Source organism: Podarcis gaigeae (genome assembly GCF_964106915.1).
Source record: "Podarcis gaigeae genome assembly, chromosome: 7".
Taxonomy (NCBI): Eukaryota; Metazoa; Chordata; class Lepidosauria; order Squamata; family Lacertidae; genus Podarcis; species Podarcis gaigeae.
Genome location: NC_139683.1, coordinates 42439027 through 42458031, shown reverse-complemented (window position 1 = coordinate 42458031; position 19005 = coordinate 42439027). Strand labels below are relative to the sequence as shown.

At 40.3% G+C, this 19005-nt stretch overlaps 1 protein-coding gene across 2 annotated transcripts; it reads right to left on the bottom strand.

Moving 5' to 3' along the window:
* Positions 1-1307: 1307 nt before the first annotated feature.
* Positions 1308-18368, bottom strand: B4GALT6 (beta-1,4-galactosyltransferase 6). 2 transcript variants are annotated; one of them, XM_083747938.1, is made up of 9 exons: positions 17338-18368; positions 12361-12477; positions 11417-11530; positions 10270-10394; positions 9856-9972; positions 8079-8266; positions 6180-6302; positions 5098-5199; positions 1308-4092 (listed from the first exon to the last, which is right to left on the bottom strand). In XM_083747938.1, exons 1-9 carry the CDS (start codon positions 17450-17452, stop codon positions 3945-3947), a joined length of 1149 nt encoding a protein of 382 aa, XP_083604064.1. In that variant the 5' UTR covers positions 17453-18368; the 3' UTR covers positions 1308-3944. The 2 variants fall into 2 exon arrangements, with proteins under 2 accessions (XP_083604064.1, XP_083604065.1); XM_083747939.1 differs by lacking the exon at positions 6180-6302.
* Positions 18369-19005: the final 637 nt, after the last annotated feature.

Genomic DNA, 19005 nt, shown 5'->3' with positions numbered 1-19005 from the left:
TCACTCCAGGAAGCCCGGAGAAAGCAGTGCCATTGGCAAATAAGTCACACTTAATGCAGAGGGAAGTGGCAGGGAAGGAGAGACTGTACTGAAGATCTCACTCAGTGTTCTTAGTGATGCACATGCACGCACACACACACACACACACACACACAAATGGAATGTGTTCTTAAAATGGTTTCCACTATGAGTGCAAGTTGCCTTCTGTGAAAGGAGCAAAAATGTAGAGTCCAAGCCATTACAGTGGTACCTCGGTTCCCAAATTTAATCCGTTCCGGAAGTCTGTTCCAAAACCAAGGCACACTTTCCCATAGAAACGAATGCAAAATGGATTAATCCTTTCCAGACTTTTAAAAACAACCCCTAAAACAGCAATTTAACATGAATTTTACTATCTAACGAGAGCGCTGATCCAGAAAATGAAAGCAATAATCAATGTACTGTACTATAAAATAAATAAGACAGTATTGTAGATGATAAAAATTAAAATTATTTTTTCTTATGTGTACGAAGGACAAGTCATAGTCAAAAAAAAACCACACAAACAAAAACACAAAAAATAGCAAAAACATAAGCTCCAAATATCACCTCTGTGTTGTGTGGGTGCTCGGGACTCAACGGCCGACAGACTCAACAGGAAGCCTCTGATTAGCAGAAGGGACTCAATTTACAAACGGAACACACTCAACAGGTTCCACTTCCAAGGCAAAGTTCACAAACCGAAACACCTTCTTCCGAGTTTGCAGTGTTCTATTTCCAAGTTGTTCATAAACTAAGCTGTCCTAAAACCAAGGTACCACTGTATTCCCATGTAAAATCAGTGATCAAACTACCAGTAGTTTAGGAAAAGCTAACCTGAAAAGCACCTTCAGGAACCTGAAGATAGCTAGGTGTGCATGCACAGAGAAATTGCATGAGCAATGAGCTGAACTGTATATTGGGTAATTAAGGGCATGTTTCTAAAACCAGGCACTAAGTGTTGTTGCTTGCACTGAGTTAGAAATCCAGAGACTTAAGGTAAAAATGACTCACATAAGAACACATGTTTCAGTGGATCTACTCTGAATATGACTTAGTCGGATTCCACTCTAAGGAAAAATAATAACAAAAGATTAAAATCTCTTTTCATTTAAACTTTGTACAATCTAATGATGCAGAGCTCTCCTAAAACCTGTGCTTTAAAAGAGAAGAAATTGAAGGAATACACTTTGTAAGCTATATCAAAACTATTTCAAACAAAATGAACGCAATATTACTAAAAGTAACAGTACATCAGTTTTTAGCATACTACATTTCAAGAGACAATGTATTTTAAAAGTACAAACATTTTAATGTGCAAAATAAAATGTCATAGCATGAATCTTTACCATTTCCAACTTTAGTTTTCAGTGCATTAAATGAGCATCTCACAGCTGGAACAGTAAAATAATGTTAAGTACACTTTCCTCTGATATGCTGCAAGTACATTTTTTTTAACAATTCACATAGTTTACATGAAAAAATACAAGCTCAACTCTTTAACAAGATTCTGAAACAGACCCAGACATCCAAGGGGGAAAGCATGTTTTATTATCCATATATCAATTACCTCTAATTTTAGCCCAAAATATTAAAGGACCAAGAGGGGTGGGGTAAAGTTAGTATTCTCAGCAGACTTCAAAGTGACACAATTATCATTACTTTGTTTAATTATAATTTCTCTTTTTAATCTTAAAAATCATATTTCCAAATATAGGCATTTTAAATTGTCAACTGTTGGAAATTCTTAATTGTCAACTACTGGAAACCAGAGACTAAATACAATTTTTTAGGGGTTTTACAAGAGGCCATGGATAAAGATTATGAATCGCTCCCAGCTCCAGTCTTATGCTACTTTAAAGGCACATGGCATATTAAGATCTGCTCTAGAATGGTGTGTTCAACCAGGAAATAATGTACAATGTATCTTGGATTTTTTTTTATATAGATTAAAAATGAAGGGATAATATATATATAAATATATACCTATATAAAAGTTATGCAACAAGCTGACATTTTAAAGTTAAGCATTTGCATTCAAATCATGTGGCCATATTAAATCTGGTAAACGTGTGGCATGTTTAACTTTGTAAAAGTCCACTAATGAATTGGGGGTGAGGGGAAGAAGAACACCCAATGTAGAGATCTAGATAAAATTTAAATACTCTTTTAAATGCCCGGTTTACATCATGTCTTCCTGACATCATTGGTTTTTCAGCAAGAACTCTTCATATTTAACTGTGTAAAATGCCCAGTTGAATTTTGCATACTATTTAGAATGATAGGTGTCTCTTGCAACGTCATAACATAACATAAAGACATAACATAAGACAACAAGCCTGCTGGATCAGGCCAATGGCCCATCTAGTTCAGTTTCCTGCTCTCAGGGAGGCCAACCAGATGTTTTTCAGAAGCCGGCAAGTGGGATTCAAGCACAAAAGCGCTCTCCCCTCTTGTAGTTTCCAGCAGCTGGCAGTCAGAAGCACTGCTGCCACCAACTGTGGATGTTGAGCATAGCCGTCATGACTAGTAGCCATTGACAGCCCTCTCCTCCATACATTGGTTTAATCTTCTTTTAAAGCCATCTAAGTTGGTGGACATCATTGCCTCCTGAGAGAGCAAGTGCCACAGTTTAACCATGCAAAGCATATAATAAAAAAAATTATGCTGAGGCTCTAAAGAAGTAATTTCACGTGGTATTAACTGCACTAATATAAGAATATACTAAATAATAGCACTTATAACATGGTGATCTTCACCCATTCCACAAAAACTGGTGAAATTAGAGAACACAGACAATGCTCATTCTTTCTAGAGGTCATGAAGGAAAGAGTCTTAGGTTGTTGCAGAAAATGCACACAACTTTAAAAAGAGAAGCTTTTGACACTAATGCCAATTATTACATGAGAAATCTTCAAAACATACCCCCTTGGGGTAACCCCAGCTCCAGCGACTTTAATGTAAATAAATTTGAACCAATGGCAAATGTTCTGAAATTTTCATTCTGTTCATATTAAGTCTTTCTGCCATCATTCCCCTCCTATTATCACTCATTAATCTCTTCTAATGAGCACATATATCTGCACTTTCCATTTAGGTGGGAAGGAGTTATTTTAAAAAGAAATCTACAAGCAGCAATATCTTAATAAATAGACTGACTAGGCATAAATCTGATACCAACACTATTGGCACACAATAACATCCTTGATGGATTCCCAAAATGTACATGCAATATGCATAAACAATATTATTTCAAGCATAATCAGGGAATCATGGCATTGCCTAAATAATAAATAGAATAAAAAATTAAGGATTATTCACAGAAAAATTAGTGGTAAAATCACATATGTAGGCATATAGGAGCTCAAAATAGTTTACAACCATAAGCAGCAAATTGGTCCTTCATTGTAAACCAATTGAAGTCTTTGTCTAGAATTAACTGCTTACATGTTATCTCATGCCAATAAACAAAATCCAAGAGACTGAACACAAGTATTCTCAAGCACATACAGAACTCTTGAATGCTGCCATGTTCAAAAGCTTGTTAATTTAAAAGATATTTACATAACATGAAAAATATTAAAAACTTCATTTTAACTGTGATTTCTTGAAAGCATATTTCCTGGGTGAAAATGATTTTTCTTGACTTCTAAACAAGCAACACGACTGTTAATTACAGTTGAGACGAGTGGTTTCTGTTGTGAAAAATGTGCCCAAATAAAGGCTTGAATAGTGTTGGTTTCATGACGTAAACATTTTAAGTAGCAGCCACTAGGCGGGTTTCTTTTCACAAACTGGCACATAGTCATACATACAATCATTTGACTTCTTTTGTTAAGTCTTCAGAAATATCTGATGTGATGTCTTTAACTTGCGGTTTTAAATCAATATTTTCAAATGTTTGATCCATTTATTCTGCTGTTCCATTAATAATCTTGGACAGGAGCTAGTTCTGGCATAAGGTTTACTGTTACATTTGTATACAATTTGCTGACTAAAACAGTAGGTGTATATAGCAGATTATTCAATCCATCAATGTACTGACGCTCTCGGGAATATCTTAATAGTTTATACCTGTGGAGAGCAAAAGTAAGGAGCATTGCTAAAAGCTATGGAAAGTCATGTTTACTGTAATTGGCTGCAATCTGAAAGTGATTTTCAGCCTTTAAACAAGCAGATAATTGTTTATCAAATGTAAACATATTCAAAATAAAAAAAGCTTTGACAATATATGAACAGTACCTTACAGGTTATATGGCATACTATTACTTACCCAGCACAACAACTTTAACAGTGCAACCATATACATCTCTATTAGGAAGTAAGTCCTCTTGAATTCAATGGGGCTTACTTCCAGATATAGGCTATTGGCCTATGGCTGGGAATATGCAAACACAAAATAAGCTAATGCTATTTAGTGCTTATTTTGACATCAGAACCAACCAATTCAAATCCTAGATCAACCATGGTGGTTACTCAAGATGTAAACTCTACTTGGATATTTGTTGACACACCCAAGAGCACGGGAAGTCCTGTCATGCCATCTTTATTGTGCTGACAGCCCTCCGTGAGTTTGAGTTCCACTCATGTGAAGAGGAGGAGGTCCTCTTCTTCTCATGAAAGATCACCACAAGAATTAGAACTGTGATCATTCAGGGTTTTAAATCGTATCTTCATCACACCGGGAATAACAATGATAAACTTGAGACATGTTTTGCATGTGAAGAAACTATATACATGAAGAAGAAGAGGAGTTTGGATTTGATATCCCGCTTTATCACTACCCAAAGGAGTCCCAAAGCGGCCAACAATCTCCTTTCCCTTCCTCCCCCACAACAAACACTCTGTGAGGTGAGTGGGGCTGAGAGACTTCAAAGAAGTGTGACTGGCCCAAGGTCACTCAGCAGCTGCATGTGGAGGAGCAGAGACGCGAACCTGGTTCCCCAGATTACGAGTCTACCGCTCTTAACCACTACACCACACTGAATAGTTGCAACTGTTATGTTTTGCAGCTAACAGCATATTATGCCGAAAACAAAATCTCCTGTGAGCATTTTGACACTAAGCAATTTTTCTTACCGTCCTAAGAATTGAACTTCTCCTCGGTGATGATGAGGAATAGACTTATACTTCCCTAGCTCTCCTTCTGGTCTTGATACGTTGTATCCTACATAGTGAACCCTACAATTGAAATAGTTAACATGTGTAAGAAAAACTTAAGATTTGTAAAGCCATTTTGCTGTGGTTGCAATCCTACAAACAATTTGCACAAATTGGAGTAAATCTTGTGGATGCAAGGTATCTTTGAGATATTCACCACAGTCAGACATTTTTTAACTGAACATAGCTTATCTGGTCAGCTATGCAAAACATCTGAAGGTGCAAGATTCATCCTGAAACATGTCTGTTTGTCTCTGACCTATACAGAACATGTATGTCTTTATTTTTATTTATTTTTAAGCTGTTAGGGAAGGGTAATAAACTTTGATTTACTTGTTCGCTCTCAGATTATACTGAAATGTTTTTAGACAACCTACTAAAGAGGAAATGTCATGACAGAAACATTGGCAAGAGTCTTTAAAAACACACATCTTCCAATTAACTGCAACTGCAAACTGGAAAAACAATAGTGAGACAGCAGGAACACGCAGAAGAACGGAAGAGTTTTCCAACATGCTGGCATCAGTTTCATCAGGCAGATCCAGTCATACTTTTCAAAACATGAGCAGGGGAGACATTTCTTTTGTTTATAGCCTACTTATTAACTAAAGAAAATTCTCCCAAACATATTCTGAGTTTACTTCACTTTTAAAACTTATCCTAGTTGTGTTTCTTTGAAGTTCTTTAAAAGAGACTACCATCCGGACTGCCTAATAGGATGACTTGTATGTAGAATGTTGTGTGTTGTGCCCCATCCTCAGATTGCTTTATAATGAAGGGCAGCATATAAATTTTAATAACAAATAACTTAATAGAAAATGCTTTGATGTGCCATTAAAGTGATAGGAATTAGCATGATGTTAAATGACTGTTAGATACTAATTTACAAGTGTCTAATAGGCACCTGCACATCTGAATAAATCTTCTTTCTCAATGCCAGAAGATAACTTGAAAGTCACTTCCATCTAGGTGATCAACCTATACATTCTATAAACACTCACCTATTCCAGAGATCATCATCTTCTCCACCCCATCCCCAGAAAGCATTTGGAAATCCATTGATTTTTTTGAATTGTTCTATTGTTAGTCCACTTACACCACCAAAGAACTCATTGTATGGAAGACTGAAAATGACAGCAGGCAAATTTCATTTTCTTTAGTGCATTTAGGTAAAAATAATTATTTCTTCCTACAACTTTCCACATTTGACAAACAATTAACCTTTTTGAAGAAATGAATACACCTTTTAAAATCAAAGCCTTCACAATTTTGTTAAATCAATTAAATAAACACAGAGGCCAAGTGTATTTCTATAAGGTCATCTTGCAGCTGTGTACAAACACACCATCTCATAGAAACCACACAAGGAGAACACTAACCACATAGTCAGGAGGTTGGATTTAGGCATACAAGTGTAAAATAAAGATTTGGAAATATGGGCTGGGATTCATAGAATGGCACAACTAGCTCCATGAAACCAATGATGTTTTAGGAGCAGCCCCTATTCACATGTATTTAAAACAAAAATAAAGAGACTTTCAAAAGCAGGTTGTGATATGGCATGAGAATTTACTTTACAAAGCATAGGGGAGGATTGGGTATGCACCTATAGAACCCAACCATGCAAATGCAAGAAAAGAAAAGAAGAGCAAGGAGGTATGATATAAAGCAACTGAGCAATAAACATATGCAAGGTGTGAGGGGAAACGTAGGCTGAGAGCCATAGGAATAAAAGACAGCCATGGAGCAAATGGGCAGCTGAATCACAAAGACCAGGAGCTTTAGAAGATAGAAACTAAATCTGCCGTGGCCATTGCAAGATTAAGCCATGGGAACAGGTTTTTAGGTAGGGGAGAAATGTAGTCAGAGTGCATACATCACTGAGAAGAGATAGTTTTTTGTGATTTCAACTAGTAAGTAAGTTTTATTATGGGAGGGCTGTTTGTCAAAGAATGATAGGGAGTGACTTTCAGCCTATTTGCACAACGTAACTACATAGCTATGCCAATACAATACATGTCAATAAGGTTAACAAGGAAACTTCTTAGAAAGCCCAATTTCATTGAAAGGAAACTGCCTCAGTAGAAGGGCTAGGTAATAAAACTGTACATATTTTGTCAATTAAAAGTGTTTTAAAACCTTCACATTTGCAAGTTAATGTTGATCTTTTGAGATATGAGATGTACCTCAGAGTAGTTACAGTCCAAAACTTTTTCACTGCCATATCTGTATTTATAATTACCAAATTCTATGCCAAAGCTTAAAAACCCATAGTCATATATGGAAGTTACAGTGGTGCCTCGCAAGACAAAAATAATCCGTTCCGCGAGTCTCTTTGTCTAGCGGTTTTTTCGTCTTGTGAAGCAACCCTATTAGCGGCTTAGCGGCTATTAGCGGCTTAGCGGCTTAGCGGCTAAAAGGCTATTAGCGGCTTAGTGGCTTAGAAAAAGGGGGGAAGCGAAAAAAATCGCAAGACTCGCAAGACGTTTTCATCTTGCAAAGCAAGCCCATAGGGAAATTTGTCTTGCAAAGCGCATTGAAAAACGGAAAACCCTTTCGTCTAGCGGGTTTTTCGTCTTGCGAGGCATTCGTCTTGCGGGGCACCACTGTATACGGAATGCATGGGCCTTTTAATCCATAGATCATCTGCATGAACTGCTTAACATTTGTTATAAACAAATACTAACTTTTCTGTTTTATATTGTTTCAAGGAATGTCTAGTAGTACTAAATTTAACCCATACTTGTGGAACAGGAGGAATGACTGACTTAAATATTTATTTTCCAATGTTGTGCCATTTCCTAATGGCAAAGCTTTGTCTAATTCAAAACATTGGTTATAACTATAGAGATTCAGAATGAATTTTCTACAATCACAAATTAATTGAATTTATTACTTACATGTACATATATTTGTCCAGCTTTGCGGCAAAATGTCGTGGCATCTCACCACATCCATAATAATTTCGATCGTTTTCAGGTAAGTGATCCACATCATGAAAAATTACACAGTCCCAGTCACCATCCTTCATGGCTTCTTTAAAACCAATGTTGAAGAGCATTGCTCGGTTAAATGGCTGTGTTCCAGTCTTAATAAGAGGAAAAAACAAGACGTTAAGACTGTAATCCTCACCCAGGAGTAAGCACCTTTGAATTCTATGGCACTTCTAGGCAACATGGTTAGGATACTGCTGTAAATGTGTTAAATAAGAACTGACATAAAAGGATTGACTATCGACATAAGATAGATACAGTGGTACCTTGGATTAAGTACTTAACTCGTTCCGGAGGTCCATTCTTAACCTGAAACTGTTCTTAACCTGAAGCACCACTTTAGATAATGGGGCCTCCTGCTGCCGCTGCACCGCTGGAGCACGATTTCTGTTCTCATCCTGAAACAAAGTTCTTAACCTACAGCACTATTTCTGGGTTAGAGGAGTCTGTAACCTGAAGCTTATGTAACCTGAAGCGTATGCAACCTGAAGTACCACTGTAATACAAAACTTTAACATAAAAAGTTTTCTTAATATATAATGTTTGCTACTTCATAGCAAACGTCCCCCTCCCATAAAATATTTGAGAAGGCCAGGCCCCCCAAAGCTGATGGGCATTACCATTTAAATGATGTGTGTGACATGTCATGTGATTGATTGGGCAGGGCAGGGCAGGGCTTACCTGGGACCCCCGCCCAAATATTTTAATCAAGTTGGCACCCCTGGTTACATTCCTTCTAACAGCAGAGTAGCAGAAACATTGTTAAAGTCATAGTATGATATAATCATAAAATTGTAGAGTTGAAAGGGACCACGAGGGTCATCTAGTCCAACCCCACTGCAATGCAGGAATCTTTTGCCCAATGCGGATCTCGAACCCATGACCCTGAGAGAGTCTCATGCTCTGCTGACTGAGTGATCACAGCTGATTTGGAACAACCCACAAAATCAGATATGCAATGCCACAGTTAAAATTATATAAACTAAGAGACAATCTTCTGAAGCAAAATAATTAGTTTTTAATTCACCTGATTAAAGAAAACATTTTAATGAATTTTGCCCAAACCTTCCAAGAGTAATATTTCTTGGGACTCAGCTAAAAGGTAAAGGACCCCTGACAGTTAAGTCCAGTCTCGAACGACTCAGGGGTTGCGGTGCTCATCTCGCTTTACTGGCCAAGGGAGCTGGCGTTTGTTCCCAGACAGTTTTTCTGGGTCATGTGGCCAGCATGACTAAGCCACTTCTGGCGAAACCAGAGCAGCGCACTGAAACGCCGTTTACCTTCCCACCGGAGCAATACCTATTTATTTACTTGCACATTGAAGTGCTTTCAAACTACTAGGTTGGCAAGAGCTGGGACCAAGCAATGGGAGCCCCCCCCGTCACGGAGATTCGAACCGCCGACCTTCCGATCGGCAAGCCCTAGGCTCTTTGGTTTAGACCACAGCGCCACTCAACTACACAGCTGCAAACAAAACGTTTTGAATGTGTTGTAAAGTGCAATATACAAATCTGACACTAGATGGTGACATTTATTTTAAAACATTTATTTTAAAAAAGCATTTTCATAGCGTTTTTTATATGTGTGTAGATTCCACCTTGGAAACCAGGATTAACATAGATACAATGCATTATTTACAATAATATATTTGAATTCATTCTAAAACAAATATAAAGCCGCTCACCTGTTCAACAACATAAAAAGCAAATTCCAGCCTTTGGTTTTGTAACACTGGTATCAGGTGTCGGAAAAATATTGGAAGATGTTCATGGCGATTCCGAAAAGGAATGAGTATTGCAACCTTCAAATACAATGAGTATGTGTGTATAAGTATGTGTGTATTTGTTACCCTGCATCTATCATACATACAGTATTACTTTTAAACTACATTTCAATGTCAGTTTCTGGTCTGAAAAACACAAATTACACATATACATAACATATATATTTTATATCATTTTGAAGATGTGTTCCAGTATTGCAAAAGAAAAACCATGCCAAGACTTTGAAAAAATCACCTAGCTTTATTCGATCATGCTGAAACATTTAAGAAGTATTTTTAGATGTTAAGAAAATATCATCTTCACCTTCACCTCACCTTCCACCGTGGTTTACAGTCTTTGGGCCTCCAATGACCACCTGGTTCAATGTCTAAATCTTTTGAAAATATCTTCTGAATTTCATCCAAACCAATTTCACTCATATTGACATCAATAAAGCCTCCTAAGTTTTGAAAAGAATGAAGTATTAATGTGAATTTAAAAAACCAACCTGAAGTTGTTCATATTTATCACTTAAAATAGAACACTACTGTGATAAAACTAAAATATATAAACTCCATAGGTCAGGCATGGGGAACCTCTGAAATACGGGCCAAATTAAGTGTGGGGCAGCTAAAAATGCAGCTACAAAAGGAACAATTGGGAGCCTTTAAGAGCACTCCTTATTTTTCTTTGACATTTCTAATGTTTGGCAGCAAATGCAAGCCCTGCTAGAACTGGATCCACCCCAGAACTTCCAAAAGCTTATTGCCACCAACTGCAACCCCCTTACAGCAGGGCTCTTCCTTTGCAGTCCCCATTTGAGTTCAAGCTATTAGTGTCATCGGCCCAGTCTTGTGGAACACTCTTCCAATAGAGATTCAACAGGATCATTCTATTTCAGAATGTTTCAATTTTGAAAGGTGGGCTGAAAACTTTTCTATTCCATCAGGCAATTTCCATAATAATTAGCTGATTTCTGATTAAAAAAAATTAAAATCATATGGTTTTCACTGGATGGCCTTCCGTACGTATAACTTTTGTAAACCACTCTGATATTTTTCATGAATAGTGGTTTATAAATATTTTTATTAATTAATAAAATAAATTGTGGTTAATTGCAGCAATGGGTAAAAGTTCTCTCCTGCAAGATGACAGAATCCTCTAACTGAAAAGAACACTGCACCTGAATGCACTGCTTTCAAAAAATGAATTCTTGTAGCCTGCTCTGAACTGTGGTATGAACTTCCAAAACTTATTTTTCTACTAAACAGTTTTCATTATTAAAAATAAATAAATCTAACCTGTTTTTCTTCTACTTTGAGGATTCTAGTTATATAAATTATATCCATATTCATCTAAGAAATAGTTGTAATATAAATTATATCCATACTCATCTAGGAAATAATTTTAATACACTTTATTGAAGGAGACGATTTCAAAGCAATTTGTAGTAAAACAGATCATATGTCAAGGTGAACTTACTCATGTAGGGCAACTTTTCCGGACAAGGTTGGCTAGGAGAGTAAGTGAAATTTTCTGGAAGGTACATCACAGTTTGTTCAAGGTTATCACTTGAATTGTTGCCTTCAGGGTAATCTTCATAGAAAGAAATACAATTTCAATTTAAAAGAGAAAGAAAAAACAGAATTGTTTCTATGTTTATAAGGTAGCATTGCCATCTGCATATTATTTAATTTTAAAACATCTCTCTCATATACTTTCTGAGGAACTCAGAAAGATACAATAGAAAAACAAAATGCCAATGGAGTGATAAAGGGTTATGCCCTGAGAATGATGTTGTTCAATATCTTTATAAATGACTTGGATGAAGAAGAGTTTGGATTTGATATCCTACTTTATCACTACCCGAAGGAGTCTCAAAGCGGCTAACATTCTCCTTTCCCTTCCTCCCCCACAACAAACACTCTGTGAGGTGAATGGGGCTGAGAGACTTCAGAGAAGTGTGACTAGCCCAAGGTCACCCAGCAGCTGCATGTGGAGGAGCGGAGACGCGAACCCGGTTCCCCAGATTACGAATCCACTGCTCTTAACCACTACACCACATCAACAATTTCCTTTCTATTAATCATCTGTTTCTTACATTACAATGTTTTTGGGACCAGATTAAGGTTTTTCTGCTTGTCTGGACATTTTAAAAGGTTTACATTTGTCTTTAGTTTGTCTTTATTTGTTTTCAGCTGCTGTTGTTTAGTTTGTATTCTTCTATGTTTTGCATTTATTGGGTTCTATTCTTGCTGCTCTTATTCTATTCTTATTCCAATCTTATTGTACGCTATTCTAGGATCTATTTCATGGCCATTTTAGAAATTTTTACAATAAACAAAAGCATTGTAATCTACGGTTCACTCAACAGATGGTTATGAAAATGTTCTAAGATAAAAAAATGAAAAGCATAACGTTCTTACCTGTGCCATTTAAAGTAGCATTTTTATTAGTGTACAGCCTGATCATATGCCCTATTGTTTTCACATTTTCTTTCAGCATTATGCCTCGTGCTTGAACCATAAATAGATACGTATTTGCTGTTGAGAGATGAAATATCATTCAAAATTGGCTTCAATTTGAAACTGAAACTATAAATGTTACTCATTATTGCACAATTACATGATTGACAAATATAATAATATATATAGTCATTTCCAAATATAAATTAAGGCACTGAAAAAAAGGGGGAAAGCTGTGGAAGCTCAATAACAGTTGGAAGTGAAATGTACAAAGTTCAATATTCAGTGTAGAGTACCTGTCTTTTTCTTCACTAACTCTGAAAAGAATCAATTAAATATGAGAACATGGTAATATTTTTTTTGAACTTACTTTATGCAAAGGAAAGAAGGGAGAAGGAAGAATTACTTATAAGCCTGACATCTGGCATCTCTCTGTTTTAAAACGTGATGAATGCAGTCAGCATTGACAATGCTGGCACATTCTGTCAAATAATATACCGTATTTTTTTCTCTGTAAGATGCACCTTTTCCCTCCTAAAAAGTAAGGGGAAATGTGTGTGCGTCTTATGGAGCGAATGCAAGCTGCGCAGCTATCCCAGAAGCCAGAACAGCGAGAGGGATCGCTGCGCAGCGCTCCCTCTCGCTGTTCTAGCTTCTGGCTTAGCCGCACACAGCCTCTTCAGGGCAGCGGGGAGCCTTCGTCCCACTGCCCTGAAGAGGCTGCACGGCTATCCCAGAAGCCAGAACAGTGAGAGGGAGCGCTGCACAGCAATCCCTCTTGCTGTTCTGGCTTCTGGGATTCAGATTCCCCCCCCCCTTGTTTTCCTCCTCCAAAAACTAGGTGCGTCTTATAGAGCGAAAAATACAGTATATGAAAGCAGAGAAGAGAGCCATACCATCAGATGTGCTTCTGCATGCCCCTGTATCATGACACAACAGTGACATTATAATGAGGAAGCATGAGAATATGAAAAGAGCCTGCAGAATCAGGCCAATGGGTCCCTCTAGTCTGGCATTCTGCTCTCACAGTGATTAACCAGATGCTTATGGGAAACCTACATAATAAGTTTGCCAACCCGTTGTCATGATTTCTTCTTATGCCATTTTCCTATGCCATTTTCTCTTCCCAAGAGAAAAAAACACATTGTTGCTTGATTTATTTGGCTACTGGCATGCCACAGGCCAACCATGCAAAAGCTGGATATGAATCAGGCCCAACTGTACATAAAAATATTATTTACCCAAAACAGCCTTTGTTGTAACATAAATTGTAAGAAGAACTCGAACTGTGTTTTCAGCTAGTTGAAATGTCAATGCTAGTATCAAGAATGCAAAATATCACATAAACTAGTTGGATATGTGTAATCCAGAATTATTATCCCGAATGTAAACATGGAAACAAATTTAGGTCTGGATTTAACTCACGAGTCACGTGAATGGAAGCCTGCACAAGGACTTCCATTAGCGTAACAGGGCTTTCTCCCCATTCCCCTGTGAGCCCCCTGCATACACACCTTAAATTAGTTTGAGGGGGTCAGGAGAACCCCCAGAACAGCACACAGTGGGAGGAGACAGAGGATCATTCCATCTGGCAAACTGAAACGCTTGTGCTGATAGAACTTTTGCCATAGCACTACAATGAATTTCTTCCTTAGTTACCACAGTAAAACACTTCAATATGGTAACCAAATCACACATCACAACCAAAGAAAAGGTAAGGAGGTATTATAAAGTCATGAGGCTTTCACAACTAGATTATTGTTACTTAAATCAATTAAACTTGTTATTGCACCACTGCACTGTAGTTTAATCCACAGGCAGACATCCTCTAAGGAAACATATTCCGTTTGAAACCAACGTGAAATCAATTTTGTTCAATTAGTAATTAAACAGTGCTGTATAAAGAAATGTGAACTTGATTTTAAAAATAGGTAGCCATTCCACAATATGAAAGTTCAGTGCAAGTAAATATTAGGACTTACACCAGAAAAGAAAGATACATTTTCCTACTGAACACTATGCACTGATACATCCTAAATCATATAGGATCTTCTCAATTTTATATTCTCCCTTTTTGAGACAATTTCATATCCAAATCTATTTCCAGATTTCCTACTTAACTGTACCAAGAAGCATATGAAGTAATCACTTCTGTTTGAAGGTACCGGTAGTTTATGTCCTTTTTTTTTTTAAGTGTCAACTAGTGGATGTTCTCCTAATGTTTGTTATCCTCTACTGCAGGTGTGTAGTCTAATTTGTGGTGCTGGGCCAGAAAGAGGGGATTTTTTTGTGTGCCATCCATCCCACTGCCCTTCAACCTTCCTAACTAAACTCACAGAGCTTGTCTGACATGTGGTGCTGGAGAACCCTTTTATGGTGGTGTTGGGAAACTTAATATTCAGGCTAAGGCTGCCACAAATGGGCCAGCCAAGGACCGCATGGCCTCTGTGACAACCATGGGGCTGTCTCACTGCACCAGTGGTCCAACAAATGTGGGTGGGCACTCTCAACCTAGTCTTGCCACAGAGCAGGTTGGGGGCTTGCTGTTAGTCTGTTGTCATGGGTGGATCATTCTCTGGTTGAGCTAAATGTAGTAACTCCACTCCGCAAGGGTTAGTTCACCCTCAAAGACCAATGGAACCAGATGGATTCCTGAATGCCCTGGGGGATTTTCTGGCTGACATGGCTGGTGCCCCTTTCAAGGCTCTTGTCTTACTGTAGAATGATGAGAAGTAGAACCACCAAAACAATCACTCCTGAATGCTCTTGCCATTACTGTGGGGCATGTAGATCACCTTGGTATTTCAGGTACACAGGAGGATTGGTGACTAGAGTCAGAGTTGGAGCCAGTCCAATGGAGGCATCTAGAGCACTGTCAGTTCCATCTATACTGGATCAGTTTAGATTACTGTACTGTGAGAAGGTGGCCCACCTTAGCTTCTCAGAGCTAGCCTTAGGGCAGTGTTGGCCAAACCTGGGTCTCCAGCTGTTTCTGAACAACAACTTCCATCATCCCTAGCTAACAGGACCAGTGGTCAGGAATGATGGGAATTGTAGTCCCAAAACAGCTGGAGACCCAGGTTTGACCAATACTGCCCTAGGGGATTGACAGGGTGGATCCATGGAGTGACAAATACTTCATTGGAGAAAGGAGAGAAAGAATTTGCCTTTAAAGAGAGAGTGGAGCACCACCTCTTTAAAAAGACTCTCATCTAATATGTCAAAAGCCAGGCTAAACAGGTATTGCCTTCAGAACTCACCAAAAGCTGTACAAAGAAGATGCTGGATGCACCTCTGTGGACAGTTCCACAACTTAGGTGCTGCTACAGAGAATGTCCTCTTTTGGAGGACTACATCCGGAACCAATATGGCCCCTCTGTTGATCTTAACACCGGAAGGGGGTCTGTAGGGAAGGAGGTGGTCTTTCAGGTATTTGGTGCCCAAGTCATTTAGGGCAGAGCTGCCCCAGACAGGGCAGGTGAAGCAACTGCTTCAGGCAGCAGAAGCCTCCCAGGCATCACTCCCTGCCCTGCCTTGCCACTTCCACCATCGGGGCTGAATTGGGGAAAAATTGAAGCCATTTTGGGCAAAATCTTTCCCAAAATTGTGCCATTTCTCCGCCCATGTCAGATGAGGCAGGGTGTGTGGTGGCAGCAGAGCAGATAGGGCAGCAGGAGCCAAGTAGGTGGTGCCAGGAGAAGCAGCAGCAAGGCAAATTGGAACTTCCCATTTCACCTCAAGTAGTGAATTGGGATGCGCCACCCCTGATTTAGGAATTTAGGAACTAATGAGAGTACAGTCGTACCTTGGTTCTCGAGCAGAATGCGTTCAAAAACCAAGGCGCGGATTCCGATTGGCTGCATGAGTGTCCTGCAGCCAATCAGAAGCTGCAGAAGCCACGCCATATGTTCAGCTTCCCAAAACCAGAACACTCACTTCGTTCAAGAGCCGAAACATATGAGTTCCAAGGCATTCGGCAACCAAGGTACGACTGTACCTTGAAATGAGTCCAGAAGTGAAATGGCAACCAGTGCAGCTGTTTTAAAACAGGAGTTATGAGAGATCTAAATGGAACCCCACCCAGTAATCTTGATGTTGTAATTTGGACCAAGTGAAGTTTTCAAATCATCTACAAGTGGATTAATGTAGTAGATGTGGCCACAATATTTTTCGCAGGAGGAATTGTTTTAAAATGACTGCTATAGAGTATTTGTGTGGAAAGGCTGAGAACTCAGGCTTTATAGAAATAAAATGTAAAATTGTCCAAAGCTCTCTCAGCATAATTGCATGGGCTGTTCGCATTAGAAACTATGTCACAAGCACTGTCCAACGCACTCCCATAACTCACAAGTCTTACATATTCAAGTGTCATAATGAGCAGAAGAGTGGATCTGATATCATCACCAACTAGAATTACCAAACGGAATGCAGGTAAAACTGGTATTTTCTTTTGTTAGAAGCCCTACTCCTGTAATAGCATGTTATAACAGACAAGTGTGCATCTCTCACAACACAAACATATGTACTTCCAAAATGAATTTATTGACTGTGTACACACAGGAATGTTTGACCACTGTATGCTTTGCCATTCACCCAACACAATGAAACTGCATCAGTGTAGCATGTCAATTTATGAGTTCACACTTGTGCATTTCTCACTCAACACCTGCAGCATCAGGTAATAATGACTTGCAAGTGTGAGATCAGCCACCACAAGATCAAACAACATAGACTTTTTGATCGTCGGCTCCTAGTACAATCTCAAACATAATGTTTTTCAATGGAGAATCGCATGTGAGGAGGAAAGAAAAAACACGCATGTGCACATGTATGAATGAACCAAGTCCCTGGTGAATCCTTGGAGCCGTTTTGGAACGACATGCCCTTTAATCCCACCCACCGACCTTGAAAAAACGCAAGCCGGGGATCCCTTCTTACCTATTCCGGGTGCCACATAAATGAAATACAGGCAAGAGGAGGAGAAGGAAAAGAAGAAGAGAAAGACGAAAATCGAGCGGTTGGAGACTCGCAGCGCCTTCGTGAAGAGAGACATCCTCCTGTTCCGGGGCAGAGAGGCAGGCCACCCCCTCCCTCCCACCGGCTGCAAGTGGCGGCTGCGCTTCCCAGGCTTGAAGGTGCAAACCCCACCCCCACCAAAATGAAAATAAAGAAAAAGCAGGCTGCCCACAGACTGGATGCCAAGCCAAACCACCAGCTGCTAAGACAGACCACGAAGCCAAGAGCGAGGCCTCGGGAGAGCAGGAAGCCCCACCAGCGGGGACGGACTCCCAGGCATGGTCAGCGGGGCGAGGGTATCCCACACAGGATGGGCCAACCTGGGGACGGAGAGAAGGTCCGGCGCGGGGGGGCACAGAACTAAGCGGAGGGCGGGAAGGGGGGCAGCGCGCGCCACCCCAAAGGGAGGCGTCAAGGAAAAGGGGGAGCGCCCGCAGCCCTGAAGGGAGGAGGGCGATGCTTCATGACGCAGGTGAAAGACGCTGAGGAAAGTGGGAGGGGGTGTCGTTGTGGTCCCTCTAGGCCGCCCCCACCTCCCTGCAGTCCGAACTTGGCGCTCCCCCTGTGAGGCGGGAAGGAGAGGTGTTTCAGCAACGCCTCCTGAGGGGAAGCTGCTGCCGTTTGGCTCCGGGTCCTCTCAGCCCACCGGAAGCCCCCGCTGCTGGTGCCTTGGCAGACGCTGCCCGCCTCGCCATCCTGCCGCAGGCTGGGAGCGGTTGCCGTCCGGGCATCCCTAGCCGCTTTCTCTCCGCTCGGCTTGCTGCTCTTGCTCTTTTCAGGGGACCTGCCTCCTCCCACCAGAGGGTTTCTCTCGGACTGCGGCGGTGGAGGGAAAGTGCGGGGTGCCCGGGCTGGCGCGCGCGGGGGGGGGGGGGCTCCACGGCGTGACGAAGGGGAACTGCAGAACTCCGTGTCGCGCGGGTGGCGGCGGGGGATAATGGGGGCGAGGAGCGCGCGCCGCTCACGCTCGCGTGGGTTGGAAAGGCGGGCAGGCGCGCGCGAGGAAGGAAGCGCGCGCCGGTCCGCTCCCCGGGCCAATGCGGAACCTGCGACGAAAGGAGAGTCCTTCTTAGTCCAGCATCCCGTTCTCACATTGGCGAACCAAATGCCTGGAAGTGGGGAGCCTGGAAGCAGAACCCACCACAAGATTTTGCAGAGGCACTAAAAACTACTAAAAAAAAAAAAAAAAAGAATAGGGAAAAGAAAACCTTAGAAGGTGTGAGGAACCAAACGTCACAGTGAGGACTAAGCATACTCAGTATGCATGAGTATGCAAAGCTCACTGACTGGGGAGGATGCAATGGAAAACCAGAAGGTTTTCACATATACTGTACTGTACTACTGGCAAGCCATCTTATATTTTTGCTGCTGGTTCTTCCAGCCTAAGTGCAGAACCTTGTATTTGTCCATATTGAAATTCATTTGGTTACTTTTGACTCAGTTCTCCAGTCTGTTAATGTCACCTTGAATCCTATTTCTGTCTTCTGAGGCATTAGCTACCCCTTCCAGTTTGCTGTCATCTGGAAATTTGATGAACATCCCTTCAATTATTTCTTTCATAAAGCAGCTGAACAAGAATGGATGCAGGAC